The 13,926-nt window shown below is 37.0% G+C and overlaps 1 protein-coding gene across 1 annotated transcript in view; it reads right to left on the reverse strand.

Moving 5' to 3' along the window:
- Positions 1-13,074, reverse strand: part of LOC138698279 (cytochrome P450 4C1-like) — a 45,425-nt gene extending 32,351 nt beyond the window's left edge. Inside the window, exons 1-4 of the mRNA XM_069824068.1 lie at positions 12,871-13,074; positions 8,590-8,696; positions 6,246-6,336; positions 1,918-2,103 (exon numbers count right to left, since the gene is read on the reverse strand). Of these exons, the coding sequence (XP_069680169.1) occupies positions 1,918-2,103; positions 6,246-6,336; positions 8,590-8,696; positions 12,871-13,042 (556 nt within the window). The 5' untranslated portion in view covers positions 13,043-13,074. The remainder of the gene's footprint in view (positions 1-1,917; positions 2,104-6,245; positions 6,337-8,589; positions 8,697-12,870) is intronic.
- Between the last annotated feature and the right edge of the window lie 852 nt (positions 13,075-13,926).

Raw genomic sequence — 13,926 nt, forward strand, 5'->3', positions numbered from 1 at the left:
TTTCAGATGGAATAGCTCATCCATTCGTTATTATTGCGTGAAATGCTGTTCGTGATTGTTATTGTGACAGTGATTGGGATTGTAAGAATATTTGTGACTTGAAATAAATTTATTATTTTCATTTCTGCCTTTATTCTCCCAACATTTGAATTTAACAAGGCTGGGCCCTCCCTTTAATTACTTCATAATAGAGGTGGGGCGTTGCAGTGTTTTGCTGTCACAGCTCCGAACTGTGAGAAGTCCGGAAAATCGCTGTTATAAAAATCATTTTGTGGCAGTGTGATTTTTGTGTTCGTATGATTCTTGGCTATTGTGAGGCACCATTTCCTATCTGTACATTTCCAAGTCGTCTAAAGCTCAATAACACTCCCATCTACTTATCTCTGAACAAACCATGAGAAATACTCAGATTCTTCATTACGAGCCATAGGTGTGATATTTGAAGGGTTAAGAACCATAGTGGGCCAAGCGCCAGTTACTAAAACCGTAGAAAACAAGGGTTAAAATGAAGTTATTACCATAATTCAATGGAAACATATAGCAAGTAATATAAAGTATACACATTATAACCAAATGATATATATGAATTTTCATTAAACTATGGTATTCATTTAACTTTAACCCTCGCTTTCTCCGTTTTTAATAAATGGCGCTTGGCCCACTATGGCTCTGAACCCTTCATTTATCGCTCTTCTGCGAATTGAATAGATAAACGGTGTCATGTCTTATATCAACAATAGTGATTAGAGCGGTATTTACCTTGAAAACAAAACACGCTCTGAGCTGTTATCGTTATGTTTGTGCGCGGAGGCTATATTCGTCCAAAAATGTTTACGAATTATTAAATCAATCGCGGATGAAGATAGAGAGTGCGTGCATTTCGAAATGCAATAATTATTGATAAGAAAAGTAAAGATGAAGACATTAGTCAGCAGTCCTTTATTATAAGGAACTGTTTATGTGTTGTTTAACTAGTTGCGCGAGGAGGAATTAATTTATTTTAATTAACTTCAAAATGACATTTTCCAGCTTCGATGAATTGTATCATACTCTGAAAAATGCCTTCAGAAAGAATGTATTAACGTAAGACTGGCTATACATCCAATAGAATGTTTTCTATAATATTTATGGCAAATTAATCCCAATAGTTGTATGCATTTAATTGTTGAAATGAATAAGTAATAATAAGTGTATTTAATTTCGTATTCACTTTGGAGAAAATATATTACTGTACGTATATTACCGGTACTTTAGTAGAAGGGGATTAGAAGGAATTATCAATAATAAATAGAGTTTACTGGAATGAAATGTGTTAAGGTTGCTGTTAGTTTTATTTTCAGAAACTGAAATGTTATCAGTGTTATCTCTTTTTATTAAAAAGTACACAGAGAAAATGAATGAAGTAAAAGGTAAATGTCATAAATTAAAATAATTTGAGTATTATTGTATTATTATTGGATGTACTCAATGTCTTCTTCTTTACTTTTCTTATCAATAATTGCACTAGTACTGCACGGTCATTAGCATCTATGGCGACTGTTCCGTCCGTCTTTTATCCGCTCGTGTGGCCTCAGAATGGTGCGGCCGCCGCGCGACTGCCGTTCCGCAGACATTCCGCTCGTGTGAACCGGGCCAAAAATCTTACTTTCTGCAATTTTAGCTATTTCAGAAATCGCTGGTCCAAGTTTGATGGTGGCCCAAAATATGGGAAAGAAACGGAGATTATGATGGAAGAGGGGAAAATGTAAATGATGGGAAAATGAGTTGAACTTCAAAAGTTACCTAGCAATCCTGCTTTAATTGATGGAGGGAAAACCTAAGAAAAAACCTCAACCAGGATTTGAACTCGGGTCGCTCGCTTTACGATTAGATGTGGTAACAGTTACAACAGAGCTGTGGACAATTCACGATACATACCGCAGATAATGTCCATAGCGCAAGAAGAGACGTAAGGGTAAACGTCGAAGACCTTTCCTCCAGCTTCCTCCTTCAATATGTTCACTAGAATATCAGCTTTTCCTGCAAATATTGGGACGAAGTTTTCCAGTATCTTGAAGTGGAAGGATGGTGTGATGATCTTCCTGTGTGTGTGCCATTTTATCCCTTTGAACATAAGAAATAAAATTCATAATTTATTTTATTAGCTACTAAATAACGGCATGAATTCTCATCTAAAATTGTATAATAATGTACGACGTTCCTTCATAAAAATCATGCTTTGTGTACAGTATGGTATACCATGGCATGATACAACAACAACAACAACAACAACAACAACAATAATAATAATAATAATAATAATAATAATAATAATAATAATAATCATCATCATCATCCGTGGCGCCATAGCCCTTGAAAGGCCCAGACCGACCAGGCTGCTGCTGGTCTCGCGTTCACATACCGAAGCAGAGGTGACCGATCATCCAACCAGAATGGAGGTATCGTGTGGTTAGCACGATGATCCCCCCAGCCGTTGTAGCTGGCTTTCGCAACCGGATTTCGCTGCCTATCGTAGGTCCCCAAGTGCATCACGATGTTCGGTGGGCACCGGACCCATACACTGGCCGAAATTTCATGAAAAAATTTCTTCCCTCATGAGGACTCGAACCAGCGCGCATTCCGTAACGCGAGCCCTAGGCAGGATACCTTAGACCACAATGCCACGACGCGAGACATATATTATTACTATTATTATTATTACTATTATTATTATTATTATTATTATTATTATTATTATTATTATTATTATTAATATTACAAAAAGGTGATCCCTTCGGGTATAGAGTCCACACCTGTGGAGTAACGGTCAGCGCGTCTGGCCGCGAAACCAGGTGGCCCGGGTTCGAATCCTGGTTGAGGTTTTTTTCTGGGGTTTTCCCTCAACCCAATACCAGCAAATGCTGCGTAACTTTGGGTGCTGGACCCCGGACTCATTTCACCGGCATTATCACCTTCATTTCATTCAGACGCTAAATAACCTAAGATGTTGATACAGCGTCGTAAAATAATAACCCAATAACCTTTGGGTATAGATAAAATAGAAACACCGTAAAACATTTACTACAGAACTTTATTTGTTGAAACTTTGTGCATACAACACTGAAAGATGGAAGATTCCTCAGAGCTCAACATAACCCCATTGCGCACCTGCGCAACTCATAACGGTGATGGAATTCAGCCCATGTCCGTTGTAACATAAGAGGGGTGATTTGTTGAGAAGCTTGAGTAATTTTTACGTTTAGATCATCAATGTTCCTGGGTTTCTGTGAATAGACAATGTCTTTAACAAAACCCCACACGAAGAAGTCTGGGGAATTTGGGGGCCAAGCCAAGAGATAGCTGCTTCTCGTATTGGGTTCCGCCTGCGACCTCCTGCATTTTTTAAACACAACCTGTTTCTACAAATGTTGGATACTACAACATTATGGAATCGTATTTAGGTACATTACGCACACCATACTCACGTCGAAATTCCCTTTGAACTCTTTTAACACTCTGAAATTTAGTATACCAAAGAACACATTGTGCCCGTTGTTGATTTGTAGTAGCCATTTAATCATCCACGATTTTCATTTGTCCTTTCAAATTATGCATTATTGATTGTCATATATGGAAACATAGATTTTTTGATCATAATATAACCAGCAAGACATTTTTCCTATCATAATAACTTCATAATAATAAATTAATATTATCCATATCTAAATGGATCAGAATGTAGTATAATATAGTGCATTACACTACAGTATATTATAGTATCGTTTGTCTAACGACACAGATACTGGCCAAAACGGAGATGGGGAGATTGCTACGCACCACAAGCAGGTCCACAATGGTCCAGCATGGAACAGAAATACATGAAAACATCTAACGTCAATTTCGTAACGTACAAGTAACATTGATGAACAAATGTGTAACAAAGTGTAGCAATCTAAACCAATCGAGTGACCAAGTGTAAACAGTGAATAAGTGATACAATATAGACAAAATACAAACAGACCATCATAAAACCTTCAATAGTGACATGTTGAGATTCTTTTCCAAACTTTGCACACTGAAAGGTCCTGTGAAGAAAAGACATATAACAAAAAATTAGCCCGTTACCTACACTGCCAAGCCCTTCTTTTGGAGGTAACATTATCGGTTGAAATACGTTGAGTAGCCTCATACTATGTAGACACGCACGCAGTTCGCAAGCACATGATGTCTACGTTGCACCTCAATGATGGGAAGAAAGTTAGGGATGGAAAGTATCGCTGAACTGTTTACTGGAAGTCATTGTGATATTATATTTGCAAAATGTTGTCACAATCGTCATTTTAAATTTATAACACGATATTATAAAAAAAAAAAAAAAACGAAATAATATTTTGATCTAGTAGATCCATAGATCTATTTTCTTCACTCAGTTATTACTAGTATTATTATTGTTACTAACTTTATTATTATCATCTTTATGTGACCTTTTTTCGTAAGTATTTTGTCTACAAAGTATGTATATTTATGTATGTTTCTACCTACTCTTCTTAAGAATGTGATCTTAGTGCAAGAATTTTAAATGTTGTTTTAGAAACAGTAGAGATTCCTATTTTTGTGAATTACCGGTATGTATAACCTGTGTAGGCCTAATCAGAATCTTAAATTTTAATTCAGAAAAAACAGATATGTATGGTGAACAATGTAAAATTGTATGTCATTTTCAAATCTTTCTATCAAAACGGAACTGTCCCCGAACAAGAGCTTTGCTCTTTCGGGGTACTGTCATGTAGCGTTTTTTATGTATACGTTATTATTAAATAAATCTAAATCTAAATAATGGACATCCATTACATGACTGCATTTACACAGTGATACAAATGACGTAAATACACACGATAATTAAGAGTATGAAACAAAATAATTGAAACAATACTTTATTATGTACGGTAATAGTTAGTAGAATTTGTGAATTTATTTTTTTACACTCTTTTCACTTTTATATTTCCAACTTTTGCTATGACAACCTTTACTAATTACAACCTGTGTGCCGCTGGTGTAGTAAAGGTTGTTCTCAATGGCTGCTCTATAGGGTCTCATAACCACTTGCCATCGCTTTATTTTCAGTATGTACTGTAAGGCAAGTTATAGTATGTTTCGTACTACTAATGTGCTAATTCATCCCTGCCATCCTTCTTGTGGTGTAAGAGAGGAAGGATATCGGTGTCCGCGAGCTCGACTGTTCACATGGCGGGCGACTTACTCATAGCGAGCTAATTCTGACATGACTGAGTTACAGTGTCTTTACGCTTATTTTCAGTTTTAGATCAGCCCCGTAGTGCACATAGCAAAGATGAAAAACTAATAGTTTTAAGGTTGACGATAACTATTGTTTCAGAATCTCATTTTATCCACCTCATCATTTCAAATCGTAAATAACTGTATACAGGGTGAGTCAGGAGGGAAGGTACATGGTTTGAGGGGTGATAATATTGGTGATTCTTAATACAGATGTTTATATTTACATATGTCCTGTTCTTAACGGTTTCGGAGAAAACTAATCGAAACAGTGAGGAACGGTAAAAGTGCAGATGAGAGTAAATTAAAATATTGTTACCTTATTTCTGTTTAATTGTGTACTTTTCTTTACAGAACATGTTCAAAAAGTCCACCGTCAACTTCAATGCACTTTGCAGCTCTTGTAGACAGTTGCTGTGTAGCTGTCTTGAGTTGATTAAGACATTCCTTTACTTGAGCACAAACATGTAAAATGCGAACGAGAAGTTCCTTCCTTGTTTCCACTTTGCTCTTGTAGACTTCGCTCTTAAACCAACCCCACCCACAGTAATTCAATGGAGTAAGGTCGGGTGATCTCGGTGGCCAAGAAATGACTCCACAGCGACCGATCCAACACCCATTGCGCATTGAAATGGCCAATAATATCGTTTTGATTGTGTCCATATGTGAGTTCTGATGAAGGACATGAGACTGAGGCCCATGATTTTCAAACAGCTGTATGTCAGAACAGGGCAAATGTTCATATAAACTTTTTTGTTCAAGATCACAAATATTATCATTCCTCACACCATTTACCTTTCCTCCTGCCTCACCCTGTGTGTACAGATAACAGTCGTTCCAGAAATCAGGCGTAAGTGCTGTAAAAGGCCTATGTAGTATGAGTAGCGAAAGAATGACAATTTTGAGACCTGTCTAAAAAATTAATTGTAAAATATAATTAATAATATATTTGTGGATACATCTTTCCATACCTGTAGAAGTGAGTAGACCATTTCCCAGCCAAGGATGGATAATCTTGTAAATTATAGCCTTGTCTATAATCTGTGTGTTGTTGAGCACCGCCTGAAGAGAATTAATAATGAATAATATGTTACAGTATTTGGATAGGCCTACATAATATGTGTAGGCTAACTTGTTTTATAAATATAGATATTATACATGTATTAAAGGATAACGTTAATGTATTTCTCAGAAACAATTCGCCTGATGGAAGGAATCCCGTCGTCTTTATTGTTCTGTATAGCAGGCTATATTGACATAACGAGTAAAGAAATATGTTTCATTTGATTGTGTGATGATTAAGGCTGAAGAAAAGTATTCGTATCAAGGTAGTAAATAATTTCCATATACATTGTTTACAAAATGCGTACCGTTTTTGGGTATCTCTACTGTCTGTAAGGAGTATGGAGAGTGAACATCCGACACTCCTCAATAGTAGACCTGCGTAAGTGACGTGAGGTTGTATCAGAATGCCGAAACAAAAATCCAACAAAGAACAGATAATAGGGCGATTCTGAACACGGGGAAATTGTGTTCGACTTAATTGATAAGAATGCTATTTTTTGTAAATATAATACTTGTTCCGAGTTAGGCCAAATTAATATGAAACACAAATAATCGAGTAATTGTAAATTCTATTATGAGTTCATTCATACCGAGCGGACTGTAGAAACAGCTACTACTGTGACTAGTCGAGAGTGCACACAAGCATTTTTTAAACACAGAGCTGTATATACGATGCAGCTTAGCCTATAACCAATATTTTTTTCAGCCCTAGTAATGATATAAGGAAAAGCTTTTAATGATTTCATATCCTTATGATTGAAGAGTAAATTTTAAAAAGAAATCGCGTAATCCTGGTAGAATTTAGACCTTACTTACTTACTTACTTACTTACTTACTTACAAATGGCTTTTAAGAAGGTTCTTTGCCGCCCTCACATAAGCCCGCCATCGGTCCCTATCCTATGCAAGATTAATCCACTCTCTATCATCATATCCCACATCCCTCAAATCCATTTTAATGTTATCCTCCCATCTACGTCTCGGCCTCCCCAAAGGTCTTTTTCCCTCCGACCTCCTACCTAACACTCCATATGCATTTCTGGATTCGCCCATACGTGCTACATGTCCTACCCATCTCAAACGTCTGGATTTAATGCTCCTAATTATGTCGGGTGAAGAATACAATGCATGCAGTTCTGCGTTGTGTAACTTTCTCCATTCTCCTGTAACTTCATCCCTCCTAGCCCCAAATACTTCTTAAGCACCTTATTCTCAAACACCCTTAACATCTATTCCTCTCTCAAAGTGACAGTTCAAGTTTCACAACCATACAGAACAACCGGTAATATAACTGTTTTATAAATTCTAACTTTAAGATTTTTTGAGAGGAGACTGGATGATAAAAGCTTCTCAACCGAATAATAACACGAATTTCCCGTATTTATTCTCTGTTTAATTTCCTTCCGAGTATTATTTATATTAAGCTCCAAGATAATTGAATTTTTCTACCTCTGCAAAGGATAAACTAACTTTTTTATATTTCCATTTCGAACAATATTCTGGTTACGTGACATAATCATATACTTTCTTTTCAGGATTTACTTCCAAACCTATCTATTTACTTGCTTCAAGTAAAATTCCCGTGTTTTCCCTAATCGTTTGTGGATTTTCTCCTAACATACTGTTCTCCAACCAGGAGATCAACCGTGAAAGGAATGTGCTTACTATTGCCTCATCTGTTGGAACGAAGTAGATAAATAATATTACCGTTATAACGCCAGTTTAAAAGCCATGCGCTCTCCTGCATATGTTATTTCCTGTATGAAGAGATTAAAAGACCAGGAGATTAACTGTGATCTAATTTTGTAACTAGGGTAGTATCAATATGTCTGTATCAATGTTATGGTTTGTGCTGTGAGAGATAGCCAATAGAGATAAGAGTACCCACGTGTGTGACCTTATGACAGCAACATTCATTCACAGCATTACTCCCCTTCGTCTCATCTGGCGGAGATTTTCTCGTGGTTGGAGCACAGTAGTCACGTCATCCGCATAAACAAGAATCTGATGTAACCCGTTCAGTTCTAAACCCTCTCTGTTATCCTGGACTTTCCTAACGGCCTTCCATCCCCATAATACATTAAGTAATCTCGTATTTGTGATATGCCATTCCCATCTATCCTAAGCTCCTGTACTCTGTATTTTCGGTATCTGAAAAAAGTATGTGAATCGGTATGTAACACCTTGAACGTATATTGAGATCTTCTTTACACGGACATTTTATAAATATCCAATACTGCAAAATACTGACCTCACTGAAATCAGGATGTACTATAGTCACTACTGGAAATGGACCGAGCCACCATTTCAGAATGGGTTTTCCTTCTACCGAATTCTTGAAAAATGTGTTCCACCTGTCTGCAACAAGAACCAAACGATTAACCGTGAGCCCAGATCATATAAGTAACAGATATGTCGGGCTTATAGGCTTTGAGATTAACAACTTTTGTCAGGTTTACTACGCTGCCATCTAGTTGTTACATAAGGAGTCACGTCATAATTCCCATTTGAATTGCATTAGCGACTGTGCTGCCATCTCGTGTTCGTTTGCGGCGGACGGGTGGCGATCCTGGCGGTTGTTCTCTTCTAAGTGCTGCCGATTTTAACGTAACGAGGAGTTATCTGTTACATATATGATCTAGGCCGTGAGCTACCGGTACTCGATTTAACACGTGATTTGTGTTACGCATGGAGGAAATCTGTAGTGACGTCACCACAAGGTCACAACAAGAGTGTAATGTGTCAAAGAATAAGAGCGGTAATGTAGACGTGTGTGGTGTCTGCGAAAGAAATGAAGGCAACGTGAGACAACAGCAGGGAAAGGTTAATGTGCAAAAGAAAGACGTTAGGGATAAGAAAGAGGGGTTAGGGGTAAGAAGTGAAAGTATAGAGAAGGTAAATAGAGCAGTTAGAGGAAATAGGGCGGAGGGCAGCAAGGACAAACCATCATACAATCTAAGGAAATGGTGTGTGAGTGGAATGAGGGATTAATTAAGAGTGCAGTGAATATGGGTGAATAGTGTTTAAGTATGAGAAGGGTCATGATGAGTTATTTAATTAGTAGGAATGAGTAGGACGTACTGTAAATATAGGAGGAGTAGAGGAGCTAAAAGTAGGACTAGACTAGATAGGTATCAGTAGGACAAGAAGTAATATAGATAGATGTAAAGCAAATAATAGAGGGTAGGCCTAGTTAAGACTATAGTACAGTAAAATGATTGTAGTGATTTGTAAATAAGTTGGATCTGTGAAAATGCAGAGTAAAGAAGTAATTGTTATGTTGTTATTAGGAATAGGAAATATTAGAAGGTAGGATTAGAGGGACAGAAGGAATATTTAATAAACGCAGAAATATAGGAAGTGTGGTGAAAGAACATGAAAGACATAGTGGGTGAACATTAAATGATGAAGAGGTGTCGGTCATTAACATCGGGTATTGTGCAAGTTGTAAATAGTATATGGAAGGGACTGCTGGCCCGAATACTATAATGTGAAAGGCCAGCAGGACCAAAGGTTTGAGTGAGAATAAACCATACCATATCATACCATGATTTGTGTTAGTCTGAAGATATTTGGAGATAGTTTGTGGTGATCAGCATTCCACTTTAAATACAGGGACATCATTTTATTTTTACTAACATTTCTAATATTAACCTCGCTATACCTTTGGCTTAACCGCTCAGAACCGGAAACACCGTTTGTTACCCCCTTCCACGAATGGAGTTCGATGATACTGGCGTAAAATACAAACAAATCACTTTACTAGGTATAAGACGAAAGGAAAGTAGTTAATCCATTTACGTAAATTAGGAAATATCGCGATTTTGAGTTTGATAATTTTCAAAATACAGTACTGTATTAACAATAAGTGCTGAGCTATTCATTCAGATGTATTCATTATGCAGTGTACACTATATTGTCTACAGCACATAAGCGTACAATGTAGAGAATGAAGTTAAATTGAAAAATAAACATAATATGAATATTTAAACGCATTGTTGAAAATGGTGGCCGTTCATTTCATTACAGGCTTCAGTCCTTTTGTTCATATTATCGCACTATAGACTATTGTACCTAATTCCAATTACCAGTTTCGTACTTCGTACTATAAACTCATGTTCAAATAACTTGTACCTACTCTACAAAAAAAAAAAAAAGTACCTTACGTACCGGTACTGTAAATTTAATCTTCACTTCTGCTCGATCCGAAAAGATAAAATTACTCAGACATGCTATCTGTTGTCCGTCCAAGTTGTTTTGTCGCAGGGTCGTAGAAAGGGGGGAAATCATATGACAGTTAATTACTTAACGAAGCCCTTTTATTTAAGTTATTTTAAACAGTTGTATAATATTAACGTAGACGTCCAATTCCTAACGGAAATCAATGTTTTCAAAAAAGAGCTAAGATAGTCCAGCCACTAGCCTTTACAGAGGGGTGAGCAGAAGCGGGTGGGGGAAAGCAGGATGCGACGTATTCAAACGAACGACAGTATCATTGCGAAAATATGATTCGATATTGAAAGCTCTTTCGTCATTGGAAAACGCGAAAATATTTCTGGAACATAGTATACTCACTAACTCAGTACTGTTTACTATGACCGTAAGATGACTTTGACTGCATACGCGGCCTTGGTTCTGTGTGGAGGACGGTTGGAAGTTTACTAGTAGAGGGGTTGGGAGTGAAGTACATTAAAAAACTCAGGTACAGCAAAAATTGAAGTGAAAATAAAAAGATGTCCCTGTATATAATAGGAGACATTGAAGTCGTCCGTCCGTGACCGGGCGGTTAGACTTTGCTTTCAGCCGTGGCGACCCAGGTTAGATCAAAGTCTGGTTCATGAAGAAATTTGTGGTGGACAAAGGTGATTTTTCTCTGAGTTCTCCCGTTTACTCTTACCACTACCACTACCATCGCATTTTTTAAATTGTTTGAGTATCACTCATATGTAGGGGCTATACAAGAATACATACATATGTTGTGCAGGGTCATCAATTTATTTTTACTTCAATTTTTATTGTACCTGGTTTTTTTAATGTACTTCACTCCCACCCCTTCTACTAATGAAGTTCCAATTGTCCTCCACACAGAATCAAGGTCGCACATAGTAAACAGTACTGAGTTAGTGAGTATAGTACGTTCCAGAAATATGTTCGCGTTTTCCAGTGACGAAAGAGCTATCAATATTGAATCATATTTTCGCACAGGTACTGTCCGTTTGCCTACGTCGCATCCCGATTTCCCCCACCTGCTTTTGCTCGCCCCTCTGTAAGAGCTGGACTGTCTTAGCTCTTTTCTGAAAACATTAATTTCTGTTAGGAATTGGACGTTTAAGTAATATTATACAACTGTTTAAAATAACTTAAAATAAAAGGGCCTCGTTAAGTAATTAACTGTCACGTGATTTCCCCCTTTCTACGATCCTGCGACATAACCACTTAGACGGACAGTAGATAGCATGTCTGAGTAATTTTATCTGTGCGGGTCGGGGAGAAGTGAAGATTGAATTTACAGTACGTTGGTACTCTTTTATGGAGTAGGTACAGAATTATTTCAACATGAGTTACTAGTACGAAGGACGAAACTGGCAATTGGAATTAGATGCAATAGTCTATAGTGCGATAATATGCACAAAAGAACTGAAGTCTGTATCGAAATGAACGGCCACCATTTTCAAAATTGTGTTTAAATATCCATAGGCTGTTATGATTATTTTTCAATTTAACTTCATTCTCTAAATTGTACGCTAATGTGCTGTAGACAGTATAATATACATTGCATAATGCATAGGTTCGCATGGATAACTCAGTTCATGAGTAAAAACACTTAACTTATTCTTAATACGTACTGTATTTTGATTAAACAAAAAACCTAATGAAAATTATTAAACTCAAAATTGCGATATTTCCTGGTCTACGTAAATGGATGAACTACTTTTCTTCCCTCCTATACCTAGTAAAGTGATTAGTTTGTGTTTTACGCCAGTATCATCGAACTACAGTCGTGGAAGGGGGTAGCAAACGGTGTTTCCGGTTCTCCAATGGTATAGCCAGGTTAATATTAAAAATGCTAGTAAAAATAAAATGATGTCCTTGTACAATGTAATTGAAAAAGTCATGAAACTACATGTGTGAAAAACAAAGAGAACACAAGAATTTATTAAAGAAAGAAAGCAAAATAATAAGAAATAATAAGATAACATAAAGTTTTGGGCAGAAAGAGGAAAAAGTTTGAAACAATGAAATAAATAAATCAACTGAGAATTAAAATAAATAATCTTCCCAAAAACGTATTTTTAAACAATTCTCAAAACACCGGCAATTTAATAAAATTGTACATTCTAAAGGAAGTTGTTTAAAAGTTGTTTCTAACGATAGAACCAAAAAATATGGCCCTGTCTATTGTTTTTAACTAAGTTCTCGTTAGTTTTGTTGTCACTGTCGTCTATTAATAGTAAAATTACGATATTACAGTGTAATATCACGTTACCTACTACTAATAACATTTATTGTCTTTATTAACTTTGAAACTTACCTTCTGCCTTTAAGAATATATATGGTAGGGTGCTTCCCAAAATTGGATAACTTGGCATACCAGGTAGTTTATCCATCATTCTCTTTGTACGCATTTTATCTGGGTCTCGTCGACATAGAAGAATCAATCCTGTGATTAGAACAGCGATTAGCAGTAGTATTGTAAGGTCCATTGTATTTTTACCAAAAGATTGTCTTGAGAAAACTTCTATCTTCTCTATAGTACCAACCTGTGTGTCAGAAAACGCGAAACTATATTAACTGTTGCTCGGTGGATTATAACTATAGAACGGATTGAATAATTTCAAGGGAAAGATTATTCCGCGGCCGGGTATCGATCCCGGGACCTCTGGTTGAACGTACCAGTGCTCTACCAAATGAGCTACCTAGGAACTCCACCTAATACCGTCTCAATTTTTCCCTTTATATCCACACAACTCGCGTGGGCTGACGAGACGCCAGTGATCCATATCGAGTGCACACAACATTGTGTGACTTGGAATCGTGGCTTTATGTTAACGTTCCTACAGACGGTGTCGGGTGGAGTTCCTGGGTAGCTCAGTTGGTAGAGCGCTTGTACGTTCTATCCGGCCCCGGAACAATTTTCTCCTTGAAATTATTCAAATCTGCTTTACAGGGAGCTTTACCTGAAAAAACTAGATTGTTATGTATTAAAAGTTAATATTCCAACTATACTCCGCGTCAGCAGAATATGCATCTGAAGGTCACACTTAATCGGTACCCCCGTCGTCCCGCGAGTCCTAAAACTTCGTGCGATGTTGGAAGTCAATGTATTATCTGTACCTCCGCTCACGCACGTCTTGAATCAGCATATGTGACGCGGTGTCAAATGATGGTGCTATATGGTTATAAAGAAAACATCAGTCTTTTACCGATAGCCGTATTCAAAGGAGTGTGTTAATATTGTGCAGTACCATTGACCTTTCAATTCGTGTCTATTGTATTGTTTCATTATTTTTCGTTTTTATTTAGCTAATTTTGTTTATTGCTCATTTTGGCATTATGGAGGGTAAGGCTGGATCATCTGACATCTACA

The sequence above is a fragment of the Periplaneta americana genome, chromosome 4, assembly GCF_040183065.1.
Source record: "Periplaneta americana isolate PAMFEO1 chromosome 4, P.americana_PAMFEO1_priV1, whole genome shotgun sequence".
In the NCBI taxonomy this organism is placed as follows: Eukaryota; Metazoa; Arthropoda; class Insecta; order Blattodea; family Blattidae; genus Periplaneta; species Periplaneta americana.